Source organism: Salvelinus alpinus, chromosome 5 (genome assembly GCF_045679555.1).
Source record: "Salvelinus alpinus chromosome 5, SLU_Salpinus.1, whole genome shotgun sequence".
Lineage (NCBI taxonomy): Eukaryota > Metazoa > Chordata > Actinopteri > Salmoniformes > Salmonidae > Salvelinus > Salvelinus alpinus.
Window position 1 is genome coordinate 15,684,291 of NC_092090.1, and position 15,137 is coordinate 15,699,427.

Here is a 15,137-nt window from a genome sequence, read left to right on the forward strand (position 1 = left end):
AAAAAGATTTACCAAATAAACGAAAGTAAAAAATAATAAAAGTAACAATGTAATCCAGTGGCCATTTGATTAATTGTTCAGCAGTCTTATGGCTTGGGAGGGCCTTTAAGTCCTAGACTTGGCGCTCCGGTACCGCTTTTTCCACATTTTGTTACGTTACATCCTTATTCTAAAACTAATTCAATTGTTTTTTCTCCCCTCAGCAATCTACACATAATACCCCATAATGACAAAGCAAAAACTGGTAAAACATTTTTTTGATCACATTTACATTTGTGCCCTCCCGTGCCCTTACTGACGTAGGTCTCCATAACAAAGTAATCTTCATACAAAGAAAAGAGACAGAATGGACACAGTTAGGAAATCCACAAGATCCACATTCCATGATTTCAGTACACCTGAACAAAAATGTACATATCCAGTGTTGCATAATTGTTGCATAATGTAGAACCCAAATTCTGAGAGGGGGCTGTATTGGGCTGGAGAGAGGCAGAGGTCAGGCTGAAGCAGATGGCCAGACACACTACAGCCGAGACCATTCCTCTTGGGAGCCATACTGTCTGTACTGGAATGTTCCTCAGGGGACCCTTACTTACTCTTGTTGTGTCAATGGGCACAAGCTGCCTGCAAAGATACAGTAACGGTCCAGCTTTATTTTTATACTGCATTGCGATACGACATGACACCAGTTCTTGTTTGTGTTTGCTATGCAAAGGCCAAACAAATGGATTCATAAAGACGTTCATCTTAGATTTTGCTGAAGCAATAAGTGTCTTTTTTTCTCATAGAGGTGGCAATGACATCAGTATTGTTTGCTATCCAAGTTAGTCACATTGAGATAGTAACTTTTGCATGCTAGGCCTGTGACATACAGACTTTATCCCCTGATGTGGTAGGCCGTCATTGTAAATAAGAATTTGTTCTTAACTGACTTGCCTAGTTAAATAAAGGTTTAATAAAATAAAACTACATACTGTAGCGATCCTCGCTATGTGAGCCATGTTACAATTCCCACCAAGTAACACACAATAAAGGAGAGCAGATTTGACCTGTCACGCAGAGACACGGGTTTGCTTCCCTGGCCCGCCATTGTCGACATTGGTGTCAGAAGTGGGATGGCGGCTGTCATGGCCCAGTGTGAGGGGGCTGAGGTTAGTCGAAGCATGGGGACGTGCCTTCCCGTTCGGAGGGGGCAGTGTAGCGATCCTCGCTATGTCAGCCACATTACAATTTCTACCAAGTGGAAACCCTATTGGTGTGATGCATAGGGTGTTCGCCTTTCACGGCAGAGATCGGGGTTGCTTCCCTGCCCCTCTGTTCGCTACAATACTGTGTTGATAATGAATAAATTAACATATACTGATCCTTGATACAGATGCATTCAAATAGAACCAATAACCATTCATTTAGCTCTCACCCATGATGAAGTGTAACCTGTAAACATTTCAGTATTTCACCCTGTTTCCTGTGATGTTGAAAGTAGGCCATATTGTGAGCCGTGAGATGTCATGACCTTGAGGTGGTGAGTGTCCAGGGGAGACTTCCATGGCTGACAGATGAAGAGGTTGTCCTCGGGTTTGAGTCCCTCCAGATTTCTCTCTGGCAGTCTGGACCCCCTGATGTGGAAGGGAAATGGGAGCTCTATCTCGTTCTTCACGGCTGGATTAACGTTTCCTCTATTAATCATCTCTCTCTCTCTCTCTCTCTCTCTCTCTCTCTCTCTCTCTCTCTCTCTCTCTCTCTCTCTCTCTCTCTCTCTCTCTCTCTCTCTCTCTCTCTCTCTCTCTCAATTCAATTCAATTCAATTCAAGGGGCTTTATTGGCATGGGAAACATGTGTTAACATTGCCAAAGCAAGTGAGGTAGATAATATACAAAAGTGAAATAAACAATAAAAATTAACAGTAAACATTACACATACAGAAGTTTCAAAGCAATAAAGACATTACAAATGTCATATTATATATATACAGTGTTGTAGCAATGTATAAATGGTTAAAGCACACAAGTTAAAATAAATAAACATAAATATGGGTTGTATTTACAATGGTGTTTGTTCTTCACTTCATTCTCTCTCTCTCTCTCTCTCTCTTTCTCTCTCTCTCTCTCTCTCTCTCTCTCTCTCTCTCATATTGACATTTGAATTAAACTTGCACAAGTCACAGAAACACCTCAATATCATTCCCTAGCATCCTTTCCTCTCTCTAACATTAAACTTAGAATGATAAAAATCCCTGGAACGTCGTGTCCTCTTCCCTCCGACTACAACAACCAGTTGTCCCTTCCTAAACCTGCCTCTATACTACTGAGAGCAGAACCAGACCATTACCCGGAGAAGGAGGAACATCCAATCTTCCAAAATGTGCTAATGCTATGTTCTCCCTGATGCTAACGGCGATGCTAGTGAGTGTTTACAGGGAAAGAGCATTTAAGGTGGGTGTTCATTCTCCAGAACACACTAGTATAACACTGGTGTTACAGTGGAAAGGCAGCATGTGTCTCCATAGCTGTCTAGAATGACACAGACAGCTTGTTGATGTCTAGACTGTGACTCTGTGTCAAACAGCCAGCTGGTGTGTGTATGTTCTCTCTGAAACAGTATGATATGACCAACAGTCCCATACTATGACACACCACCACTGTGCTAACGGAGAGACAGTGTCCTCCAACAGGTTAAATATAGAGATGAATGGTCTAGTTGCTGTGTAGCTTGCTCAGTCTCCCCTTGCAAAATGTCATAATGTCAATATGTATGTTGAGGATAAAGAGCATACACATCTAAATGGATTATTAGAAACTAATTTGAAATGTAAAAACCTTGTCTTGCTTGAACCGTAGATGTTGGACCAAATTCAGAAATAACAGAACACACCTGGCCACTTTCCTTTTCGGAATGTTTTCACGCACAGGAAAGGATGGCGCTTGTTCTCAATTAAAGTCACACATTTTGATGAAAATGTGTCTAAAATGGTTTCAGGTTGTTGTAGTTGGTTTCAGATGAGTGAGTGTGAGGGCATGCATACCTACGTGTGTGTGTGCGTGCAGTTAACTCTGTTTGGAGTCCATCCTGAAAGACCTCTAAAAACAGATAATGTGAAACACCTGAGATGCTACAGGGAATCTCAGCTCCGAGGAAGAACTCCCCAACAGGCCATGATAACAGACAGCGCTGATCAACAGACCAGATCAATTAACCCTGTAAATGGAACAGCGTGTGTGTGGGGGGTTTAACATCTCATATGAGTGTTTGTTGTGTGGACAAAGCCTAGCCGTAGCAGAGAGGCAGGCTTGGTACCGTCCGGTGAGCGTTTTCATGATGAGAGGGTGTTGACGAGCTCCCTGCAGGGCAGATTCAACCCTGGCTCATAAGCATTCCACCCACAGCCAGGTCTACAGAACTGTATCACTTGGAATGGGAAAACATCTGCCCGTGTGTTTTATCTTGGCATTCTCCACAGCCAACATGCACTCAATGCCATGATGCTGGCACCATGTCTCTAAACAACTGTCCTGTTTTCTTTCAGATGGGTACTTTCACTGTTTTAGGAGAATGAATGTGTGGTTAAAATCCCACATTCATGCACAGGTCAAATCTGCTCTCCTTTATTGTGTGTTACTCTGCAGCGCTCAGAGGAGAGAGAGAGAGGGGAGAGAGATTTCTCTAATAGAGTTTGCCTGCCAAGGCGGCGAGTGGTCCCAATCTTGTGTGGTTTATGGGGACAGTTGTAAACCTTAATGGGATTGTCTGTCCGGGCAGCTAGGCACTCCTGGTGAAATATGACCGTCGGGTGTGAACGGGCACATGACGCCAGAGGCACGAGACAGTCTCCATGGTGGCACTGCGCCAAGCGGCGTAACTCTCAGAGCAACGGGGCCCTCAGCCAACGATGCCATGGCAGTACCCGTCTCTCTCGCCCATTCTCAAGTGTATGTCACAACAGACAGTGGTCTAAACAGTACGGCTGCCTCTCAAATGACACCCTATTTCCTATACAGTACACCCTATTCCCTATACAGTACACCCTATTCCCTATTCGTCTCTGGTTACAGGTACAGTATAGTGCACTAGAGGGAATAGATTTTTGTCAAAAGCAGCTCACTATATAGGGAATATGGTGTCATTTAGTATGCGGTACCGGTACGTGCATTGATTATAGAGAACCAATAAGGATAATCAACAACATGCAGTAAGTGGAATCTACCAGAGTGAAAAGAGCTCTACATTATGATGTCAGCATTAAAAAGCCCTTTTGGAGCTGCTGAGTGCTGGCTTTGTCCTATAAACTGGGTGGTTCGAGCCCTGAATGCTGATTGGCTGACAGCCGTGGTACATCAGACCGTATACCACGGGTATGACAAAACATACCATTTTACTGCTCTAATTATGTTGGTAACCAGTTTATAAAAGCAATACGGCACCTCTGGGGTTTGTGGTATATGGCCAATATACCACGGCTAAGGGCTGTGTCCAGGCACTCCACGTTGCGTCGCGCATTACTACACCCCCTGAGGTTTTATTGCTTAACTATACAACGCCTTCATAAAGTCTTCATACCCTTTGATTTATTTCACATTTTGTTGTATTACAGCCTGAATTCAAAATTGATTAAATAGATTTTTTTCTCACCCATCTACACACAATACCCCATAATGACAGTGAAAACATGTTTTTAGAAATGTTAGCAAAAAAAATAGTCAATAAATGTTAGAATCACCTTTGGCAGCGATTACAACTGTCTTTCTGGGTAAGACTCTAAGAGCTTTGCACACCTGGATTGTACAATATTTGCACATTATTATTTTTAAAATTCTTCAAGCTCTGTCAAATTGGTTGTTGCACATTACTAGACAATCCTGACTGGTTCCCGAGTGGTGCAGCGGTCTAAGGCCCTGCATCTCAGTGCAAGAGGCGTCTCTGCAGTCCCTGGTTTGAATCCAGGCTGCATCACATCCAGCCGTGATTGGGAATTCCATAGGGCGGCGCACTATTGGGCCGGGTAGGCCGTCATTGTAAATAGGAATTTGTTCTTAACTGACTTGCCTTCTTAAATAAAAATGAAATAAATAAAAAAGACAGCCATTTTCAAGTCTTGCCACAGATTTTCAAGCCGATTTAAGTCAAAACTGTAACTAGGCCACCCAGGTACTGTACATTCTATATCGTCTTGGTAAGCAACTCCAGTGTATATTTGGCCGTGTGTTTTAGGTTATTGTCCTGCTGAAAGGTGAATTTGTTTCCCATTGTCTGTTGGAAAGCAGACTGAACAATGTTTTCCTCTAGGATTTTGCCTGTGCTTACCTTAATTCCATTTATTTTTATCCCCCCAAAAATCCCTAGTCCTTGGCGATGACAAGCATACCCATAACATGATGCAGCCACAACCATGCTTTAAAATATGAAGAGTGGCATTGTGTTGGATTTGCCCCAAACATAACGCTTTGTATTCAAGACATAAAGTACATTTCTTTGCCACATTTTTTTTGCAGTTTTACTTTAGCGCCTTATTGCAAACAGGACGCAGATTTTTTATTCTGTACAAGCTGCCTTCTATTCACTCTGTCATTTAGGTTAGTATTGTGGAGTAACTACAATCTTGAAGATCCATCCTCAGTTTTCTCCTATCCCAGCCAATAAACTCTGTAATTGTTTTAAGGTCACCATTGGCCTCATGGTGAAATCCCCGAGCGGTTTCCTTCCTCTCCGGAAACTGAGTTAGGAAGGATGCCTGTATCTTTGTATTGACTCTCTGTATTGATACACCATCCAAAGTGTAATAAATAACTTCTCCATGCTCAAAGGAATATTCAAAGTTCTGTTTTTTTTACCCATCTACCAATAGGTGCCCTTCTTTGCGAGTCATTGGAAAACGTCCCTTGTCTTTGTGGTTGAATCTGTGTTTGAAATTCACTGCTCGAATGAGGGACCTTACAGATATTTGTATGTTTGGGGTCCAGAGATGAGGTAATCATTAAAAAATCATGTTAAGCACTATTATTGCACACAGAGTGAGTCCATGCAACTTATGTGACTTGTTAAGCAAATGTTTATTCCTGAATTGATTTAGGCTTGCCATAACAAAGGGGGTTGACTACTTATTGAAATTTCAGCTTTTCATGTTGTATTCATTTGTAACAATTGTGTAAAACATCATTTCACTTTGACATTATGGAGTATTGTGTGTAGGCCAGGTGACACATCTCAAGGTGTGAATACTTTCTGAAAGCACTGTATATGGTACTGCATAACGGCATAACTGTGACGACCGTGATCTAGAGCCTTCATAGGTTGACTGGAGTATTACGACGTATTATGACGTGTGAGGCGTCTGTGGAATGTCATGTGCACTCCACCACAAGCCTGCAGTGGATTGTCTCTGGGCTATCTGCATCATGGCCGTCCCCGCTGACAAGCTAAGCCTGTCTAAAAGTGATACCACCTATAAATATGGATGGTTCAGATTCTACCGCCATTTGTGGAAAAGAATAGCCCGTTCTTATTCTGACTGTTTCTCATAGCCTTGGACTTTAAAATACAATCTGTGTTGACTGAGTGAAGGCTTTCAGATGAGATGTAGGTCAGGAATGATCACTATAGGCACCCATTCTCAACGCTGTAGACTAATTCTATAATTCTGTTTGTGTATTGTATCCCCAGATGGATATAGTCTCAGGAGTTGTGTAATAATACTGTTTGTGATGACTGTCTGCAAGCCTCTGCTGGCCCTTTGGAAGGGAAATCTAGATCTTCCCAGAAACAACCCCCTACTTCAACCTAAGCACCTGTGTAGATCAGAGGGCAAGTTGAAGCATGCGTGTTTATGTTTCTATCTATCCAATTCATTCAGACCGACATGAAGTGTGGAGAGGGTAAGGGGACAGGCCTATTTCCAGTCAGAACGCCAAATGTCAGGCAACAGTCCTTTAATTACACTATAATTACACTACACTACAAACAGTCCTTTAAATTACACTACAATTACACGATACTACAGTCATTTTAATTACACTACTATTACACTACACTAAAAACAGTCATTTTAATTACACTATTACACTACACTAGAAACAGTCCTTTTAATTACACTACTATTACACTACACTAAAAACAGTCATTTTAATTACACTACTATTGCCTGACATTTGGCCTTCTGACTGGAAATCGTCTCAATCGGAAATGACCTTTAAATTTCTAGCACACAATCTGTAACGCTTCAGCGATACAGCCTGAATAGAGGCGTAAACGGGACTAATGAAGGAATGTAATTACCGGGACCTTGTGATTCATTCCAAGATTGAATGGTTTTCTATTCTTCAGATGTTCATCATTGCCTCAGCCAGTAATGAATAAATAATTGATATGTCATTACTACATTAGTACTATATTCATTATTCACACACTCTTGTTGATTTTGAATCATGTATTTGACTGCATGTTACGGACACAAAGTGGAACCAAATTGGGCTGCTTATTGATTTCAGATTCATTCCTTTATTATCATCCAAAATACTGTAACAATTTCAACATGAAATTCATTTCTCTCATATGCATATAATCTCATATATAAGATATGTCACGTTCGTGTTCCTTGCTTGGTTTATTGGAAGTGCATCATGGAGATACTGTGTAAATGTTAATGGTTTACTAAGATAAGAACTAGGTTTTATTTGCAGGTTTAGTAAACGGAGAGGATCATGGAACTGGTGTCGCCATACAACCAGCATTTGGCCATGATCAACAGGTCATCCAAACATTTCTTCCTTGTGAGGTTATTGTATATTTAACATTCTAAGATATATTCTTCATATCAATTCTAATTCATTTACAGCAAACCTGAGCAAAAATCATTGTCAACAATTTAAACATTTTCTTACAAGATCAAATGAAATACAGTGAAGAGAAAACGTGTCGTTCTTTTCAAGATGTCCATTTCTCCTGTGTTTATTTTTATTTTTATACCTGACCTAGTGTTGTTTACGTGCTTTTTGTAAGATCCTATTCTGGACTTTCTATTTCCTACCTCTGATATTGAACTCTGTTGAGGAAACATTTAGCTGGATGGTTTACGCCTGTTGTATTCTGTCATGCGACAAATAAACTTTGATTTGTAAACCGCTCCTTGTGATGAATATGATAAATAGATAATAAATTAAACGTATTGTATAGGCATGCAGGTGCAGTGTTTACATGTGTTGTTCTGGTAAATATGACAGCAATTGTTGTATAAAGCCTGAAATATTGGAACACGGCTTCAATCTTTTACTATCAAAGGCAATATCTTTGTGATTATGAATGTAGATCCAGTGCATTCCTTCATTGACCTTAAAACTCCTGGAGGCTCTCCTGTTCTGAGTACATTGAGGACACGCTTAGTGCTGAGGAGGAGAACATAGCTCCCCAGGTCAATCTCTGTCCAGTCTCTGGATCAGTCTGCACCACTCTAGCCTCTTCTGAGTGATGTAGGCCGGGGTGATGGTCTGGACAGGGAGGCGGGGCGAGCCCTCCACTCTGGCCCTCTCACACAAGGCCTCTGCGTTACAGATCACATACATGCCGCAGTCATAGCTGTTTTGCTGCAAAGGACAGGGCTCCTCCACAAAGGGCACTTTCCTCCCCGACCCCAGGAAGGGCTCCAGCTTTGTGGCGATGCGCCGGGCGTGAAGTGAGTTGCCACCACTCTGCGAGTCGTAGTGGGCAAAATGGCCACCGTCGCGCAAGAACAGCAGCAGGCTCCAGTGAGAGCCGCCGGCAGTCTGGATGGAGTTGTCGTTGACAGCCAGGAAGACCCAGCGCCGGGAAGCTAGCCCCAGCGGCTCCAGAAACAGGGCTAGTTCCTCCGGGCAGGCAGCACACTTGATGAACTGGGTGACCTCGGGGCTGATGAAGATGGCCGCTTCACCAAGGCCTTTGAAGAGCTCAGCGGCAAAGTACTCGAAGGCAAAGCCGATGACCTGGTCGTTGAGCCAGTGAGGGCCCTCCAGTAAGGCCACATCAGAGCGCCGCAGGAGGCTGTCCTGGTAGCTCAACACAACAGGATCCATTCTCTCCAAGGCAGGGTGGGGGCGAACAGGTAGACAATGTCAGTCTGGAAAACATGGAGGAACCGGTTTTGGAAAGATTAAGTGAAAGATGAAGCAACACTACTATACACAATCACAAACTGTCATCTTGTCAGATTTTTCAGGAATGAGCGCTAGCTAATTCATTAATTGAGTGTATGAGCCACAAAAATGTGTTTTTCTACTAGTTAGATATAGCCTAGGTGCTGAAAGTACTTTCCAGATAGCTAACCTTAGCTATGTTGGCAGGCTGATTAGCTATGAATAAATAAAACTTATACTGGATATAATCTTCAATCTCACAATTAGCACTATAGCTATAAAGCCTATCTAACAACACACTAAGTTAGCTAGTTATAGCTAAAACATTTTTTATTTTGGTCAAATTTGGCAGGGTTGCTGGCGCTGCATTGCGTTTTGCTATGCTAGCTAACACAATCCAATGGGTTTGGCATGCGCAGTGGGTTTTACGATGTACGAAATTAATAAACAAACATTTTATTTCACATACCTTACCAGACACATTCACTAAAAAGTTCCATCAAAAATGAAACCTTCCTTCCTCGTTGCAGTAAGAAACGTAAACGAGTACAAACTGCTCCACTACTGTAAACATTTTGCGACAGTACTGCGGGGCAAGTGGGCTTTCCCGAGACATTTGGGACCCGCTATGTCCATGCGGGTGATTCGCTGAATGAGTCGGTACATCCAATCCCCTCGAACCTCTCTGGGAAACCAACCCTCCCTGATTATTTCACCCCGCCTATCAAGTAGCGTGAGCGCGCACTGTTTAGCAAGGGGAAAAAGGCAGCAGAGGTTTCATCGAACGTCACCGGGGATAGGAAGGGCTGCTTTTAATACATTTTAAGAAGAGGAGAAAATAGGACAAATATGCGTCACTGTTCGGGACTGATCTGAATTTTGAGTATTCTTTTCGGGGGAAGTTATTTGGAGAGAAGAACGAAGACGCAGTTGTTTAAGGAAACCCAGGGAATTAAAAATCAGATTTGAGAGTTGCATTTGTGTGCTAATTCCCCTGTCCCAAACGAGAAGGCTTCCGCGCACAACAGATTTGGATTAACGTTCATTGATGTAGTAAGGTAAGAAGTGTTGTTACTGTCTCAAACGGAGCTTTTCATGTGTGTGTAAATATATATATATATGTACCAATCACTGGGGTACCAATAGGCAAGGTTTTGCTATTGACGATATGATTTTTGGAATTCCATTCATCGCGCGATGAACTACCCTTCCCACTGAGCCACAGGGACTTTATTGCGTGTAGTTACCATTATTGAAACGCTGTGTTAATTTATTGACTGAATTTATAGTTTGACCACTTTGTGATTGTGCGTGTATTAATGAAACCACATCTTTGCATACAAAATTAGTTATTTTTTTTTACTTTGTCAGTAGTGGGACACCCATTATTACAAAAGTCTTATTGCTTTCGAGTAGTAAGTTATTGTCATGAGCTGTTCGTTAATTCGACAACTGATGTTGTAGTTTATGTCAAGTGAACCGAAAGTTTATAACCTACGCACTATAGTTTTTAAACAATTATTTCAAGTTAAATCAAGACAGTATCTGTCAACGTCCATGCAGATGCATTGTATCCCATCAAATGTATCAAGCAAAATATGAAGGTTACAATGTCCCGCCAACTTCAAGTGATCTCAGACACCCTCTTTTGACACAAAGTAATCGAACAATAATTGAGAGCACTAGCAATAGCAGAGGTGTGTTGTCTATCTCTGTCTGGGGCGGGGAAATGTTTGCATGTATTATTTAGTGGAGGTCAGCCAGAATAGCTTATAATGCAGTGGATGCAGTACAGACTGCAAAGCAGTGGAATTGTAGAGGAGGTCTAATGGGGTGAATAAGCTGCTGAATCATGGGGCCTGCCCAGAGCAGCACTCCTTAGCCCATAATATTTGTTCCATAGCTTTATCCACTACTTATCCCTCAAGCTGACCTATCCTAATTCATACTGAGTTGATTGAGAATGTTTATATGATCTTTGGAAAAAAAAAATTGTTTGTAATGCCAGTGTAGAGGCTATAAGCCTGTATTCTATACATGTCTTCTGTAGTTTGGATTTTGTTTAGCCTGTAGATTATTTTTTATTAATAAGCTTCTCTGGAGTCTGATATGGGTATGATGGGAAACGATTACTCAATGGTGAGCAACAACAAGACATTTTGAAATTACTAAAATATAACGAATGTTTAGTAACTCACTTTTATTTCTTAATGTTGTTGCATTGTCGAGCCTGCAAGTAACCACTTCGTTGGACTGTGTAAACCATGTGTATCCCGTACATATGTCTAATAAAACTCCCAGGTACTACAACTATATTCTCCATAAAGTTTGTTACTTTGGCCAATCCTCTGCACAGGTGATCAGAGTGGGTCTGGAGGAATGCATTGGGACTGAGAAGACACAGCTGCCTGATGGGGTAGCACCAGAGAGGCCTGCCATGGGCATGACATTAGAGTCCAGCAACTTGTCCCACTGACATGACTCCCGGCAGGCATCTCCTCTCTCTGACATTTCTGAATGGCAGACCTCTTGGCTGTATCACGTCATGGGGTAATAGAACACTTCAGCTCTAGTTAACTCTATGGTTAACATCCAATGAATAGTCATGATATGATGTTCTGGGGAGTGTCCATGGTTGGAGCGTGTTTACCTGAAGAGTGTAATAGCCTAGGTCAGGACTAGGCTGCAGGATATTTCTGATCACAACTGGATACATTGTGACGTTTGGGTTCATCTTGTTGAACTGAAGGCCTACAGGATAATATGGAAAGCAAACCATCAAACAGAGACGAAGGCTTGAGAAAAACCACGTTGTGCTGATATGAACCTAGAGAGGTTCAAAAGTGGGAGTGATTGTCAGCGCAGCAGAGTAGCTACAGCAGCTGTTGTAGCCAGATATCTAACACCTGATGCAGTAGAAGCAGTGCAGATGCAGTAGAAGCAGTGCAGATGCAGTAGAAGCAGTGCAGATGCAGTAGAAGCAGTGCAGATGCAGTAGAAGCAGTGCAGATGCAAGTGCAGATGCAGATGCAGTAGATGCAGTGCAGATGCAGATGCAGTAGAAGCAGTGCATATGCAGTGCAGAAGCAGTGCCGATGCAGTAGAAGCAGTGCAGATGCAGCGTCTGAAGGGAACTATGTCACTCTATCTGCAGTTTGGAAATGCTCAATCATGAAGTATTCATCTGGGAATAAAAATGTTGGAATATTACTGACTGGGGCTATGGAAATTGTTCATGTATGTTCCTAGGTGGGGTATGCTGTGGTATACTTTAGAAACCGATTATCTTTGAGGTGGATCAGTGAAATCAATGGGAATGGCCATTTGGCTGCACATTATTTAGTCATTGTACGCTACTCTGTAGATGCTCCAAAGTCTGAGCTGTGGGCTGCTGCTTTGACAAATGGAAACAAGCTTTACAGTAGTAGCAGAGCTCTTCCAAAGTTTTGATGGCTAGCCTCCATGATGGAAAAGACCATTGCAGAAATATACAACTATTGCATCACCCTAAAGCTATCACTCCCTAACCACAGAGACTGTAGCCAACATGTTGACTGTGTCAGTTCTATCCTGATTGTTTTGTTCACTGGTGGACCGAGACGACAAACCGCTCCTCTGTGACCATGCTGTGCTTTTCCCATACAGGCCTACACAATGCCTTTGAGGATTCTAAAACCCAACATGACCTCAAATGAGTGACCTCATTGCCACATGCTTCTGTGGGGTTAGGTGGGGTGGGGTGGTAGGTCACGTGCTGAGTCACTTGGTCGGCCGCACATGAAAAGTGTTGTGCGGCCGCATGGCCGGATTGTATGGCGTAAGTGATGGGCACGCACATGAAGCGAAGTCATTAAAGTGGAACATGCCTGTTGCCCATGAACAAAGCTCCCCATTCTCTGTGGCCATTACAGAAGGAGGCTACGGGACCTCAAAGGCTTGGCTTCCCCCATGGCTTTGTATTTCCCCTCGTTAACTCCTCATGGTGCTCAGAATGGTCAGAATGAGAGTTTCTAGTTTTAATGTCACATGCACAAGTACAGTGAAATGCCATTCTTGCTAACTCAAAACCTAGCAATGCAATGATCAGTAACAATGTATTACTAGAAAAAAAACCCCCACAAGAATAAGAAATATAAAATACACAATTAAGTAAGTAAGCATACTAAATAAAGGACATTTTTAATAGGTCAGTTCCAGTACCATATTTACATGTGCATCGATACTGGAGTGATGGAGGTAGATATGTACAGGGGTAAGGTGACAGGGATACTGGAGTGATGGAGGTAGATATGTATAGGGGTAAGGTGCCAGGGATACTGGAGTGATGGAAGTAGATATGTACAGGGGTAAGGAGACAGGGATACTGGAGTGATGGAGGTAGATATGTATAGGGGTAAGGAGACAGGGATACTGGAGTGATGGAGGTAGATATGTATAGGGGTAAGGAGACAGGGATACTGGAGTGATGGAGGTAGATATGTACAGGGGTAAGGTGACAGGGATACTGGAGTGATGGAGGTAGATATGTACAGGGGTAAGGAGACAGGGATACTGGAGTGATGGAGGTAGATATGTATAGGGGTAAGGAGACAGGGATACTGGAGTGATGGAGGTAGATATGTACAGGGGTAAGGAGACAGGGATACTGGAGTGATGGAGGTAGATATGTATAGGGGTAAGGAGACAGGGATACTGGAGTGATGGAGGTAGATATGTACAGGGGTAAGGTGACAGGGATACTGGAGTGATAGAGGTAGATATGTACAGGGGTAAGGTGACAGGGATACTGGAGTGATGGAGGTAGATATGTATAGGGGTAAGGTGACAGGGATACTGGAGTGATGGAGGTAGATATGTACAGGGGTAAGGTGACAGGGATACTGGAGTGATAGAGGTAGATATGTATAGGGGTAAGGTGCCAGGGATACTGGAGTGATGGAAGTAGATATGTACAGGGGTAAGGAGACAGGGATACTGGAGTGATGGAGGTAGATATGTATAGGGGTAAGGAGACAGGGATACTGGAGTGATGGAGGTAGATATGTACAGGGGTAAGGTGACAGGGATACTGGAGTGATGGAGGTAGATATGTACAGGGGTAAGGAGACAGGGATACTGGAGTGATGGAGGTAGATATGTATAGGGGTAAGGAGACAGGGATACTGGAGTGATGGAGGTAGATATGTACAGGGGTAAGGAGACAGGGATACTGGAGTGATGGAGGTAGATATGTATAGGGGTAAGGAGACAGGGATACTGGAGTGATGGAGGTAGATATGTACAGGGGTAAGGTGACAGGGATACTGGAGTGATAGAGGTAGATATGTACAGGGGTAAGGTGACAGGGATACTGGAGTGATAGAGGTAGATATGTACAGGGGTAAGGAGACTAGGCAACAGGATATAAGATAAACAGAGTAGCAGCAGCTTGTATGTGAGTGGGTGTGTAGAGTCAGTATAAATGTATGTGTATATTATGTGTGAGTGACCAAATGATGGAGTGACAGAGTGTGTAGGGCCCTGTGAGTGTGCATAGAGACAATGCAAAGATTGAAATAAAAGGTAAATTAAAGGTTAACTCAGTCGGTGTAGCTATTTTATTAGCTATTTATCAGTCATATTGCTTGGGGATAGAAGCTGTTCAAGAGCCTGTTGGTGTCAGACTTGAAGCACCGGTACCTCTTGCCGTGCGGCAGCAGAGAAAATAGTCTATGGCTTGGGTGGTTGGAGTCTACACCACCAGCTGTAGAGGTCCTGGGTGGCAGGGAGCTCGTCCCCAGTGATATACTGTTCTGTCCGCACAACCCTCTGTAGCGCCATGTGTTCGAGGGTGGTGCTATTGCCATACCAAGCAGTGATGAAGCCTGAGGATTTTAGGGCCCACGCAAAACTTTTTCAACCTCCTGAGGGGGAAGAGGCACTGTTGCGCCTTCTTCACAGCTGTGTGTGTGTGTGTGTTTTTGACTATTTTAAGTATTTAGTGATTTGGACACAGAGGAACTTGAAGCGGTCTACCTGCTGCCCCCCCTGTTTCCTGTA

At 42.9% G+C, this 15,137-nt stretch overlaps 2 protein-coding genes across 3 annotated transcripts in view; one reads left to right on the forward strand and one right to left on the reverse strand.

The window, feature by feature from the left end:
• Window positions 1-7,468: 7,468 nt before the first annotated feature.
• Window positions 7,469-9,802, reverse strand: senp8 (SUMO peptidase family member, NEDD8 specific). Of its 2 annotated transcripts, none has more exons than XM_071400766.1 (2): window positions 9,568-9,802; window positions 7,469-9,082 (listed from the first exon to the last, which is right to left on the reverse strand). In XM_071400766.1, exon 2 carries the CDS (start codon window positions 9,036-9,038, stop codon window positions 8,400-8,402), a length of 639 nt encoding a protein of 212 aa, XP_071256867.1. In that variant the 5' UTR covers window positions 9,039-9,082; window positions 9,568-9,802; the 3' UTR covers window positions 7,469-8,399. The 2 variants fall into 2 exon arrangements, with proteins under 2 accessions (XP_071256867.1, XP_071256868.1); XM_071400767.1 differs by having other exon boundaries at window positions 9,573-9,785.
• A 28-nt stretch (window positions 9,803-9,830) lies between these two features.
• LOC139575166 (unconventional myosin-IXAa-like) overlaps window positions 9,831-15,137 on the forward strand; it is a 169,757-nt gene continuing 164,450 nt past the window's right edge. The window contains exon 1 of the mRNA XM_071400167.1: window positions 9,831-10,156. The gene's annotated coding sequence lies outside the window, so the exon portion shown is untranslated. The remainder of the gene's footprint in view (window positions 10,157-15,137) is intronic.

What these genes read in the sequence shown, in the direction of transcription:
- senp8 (XM_071400766.1), bottom strand. Translation starts at nt 9,038, where the DNA reads ATGGATCCTGTTGTGTTGAGCTACCAGGACAGCCTCCTGCGGCGCTCT.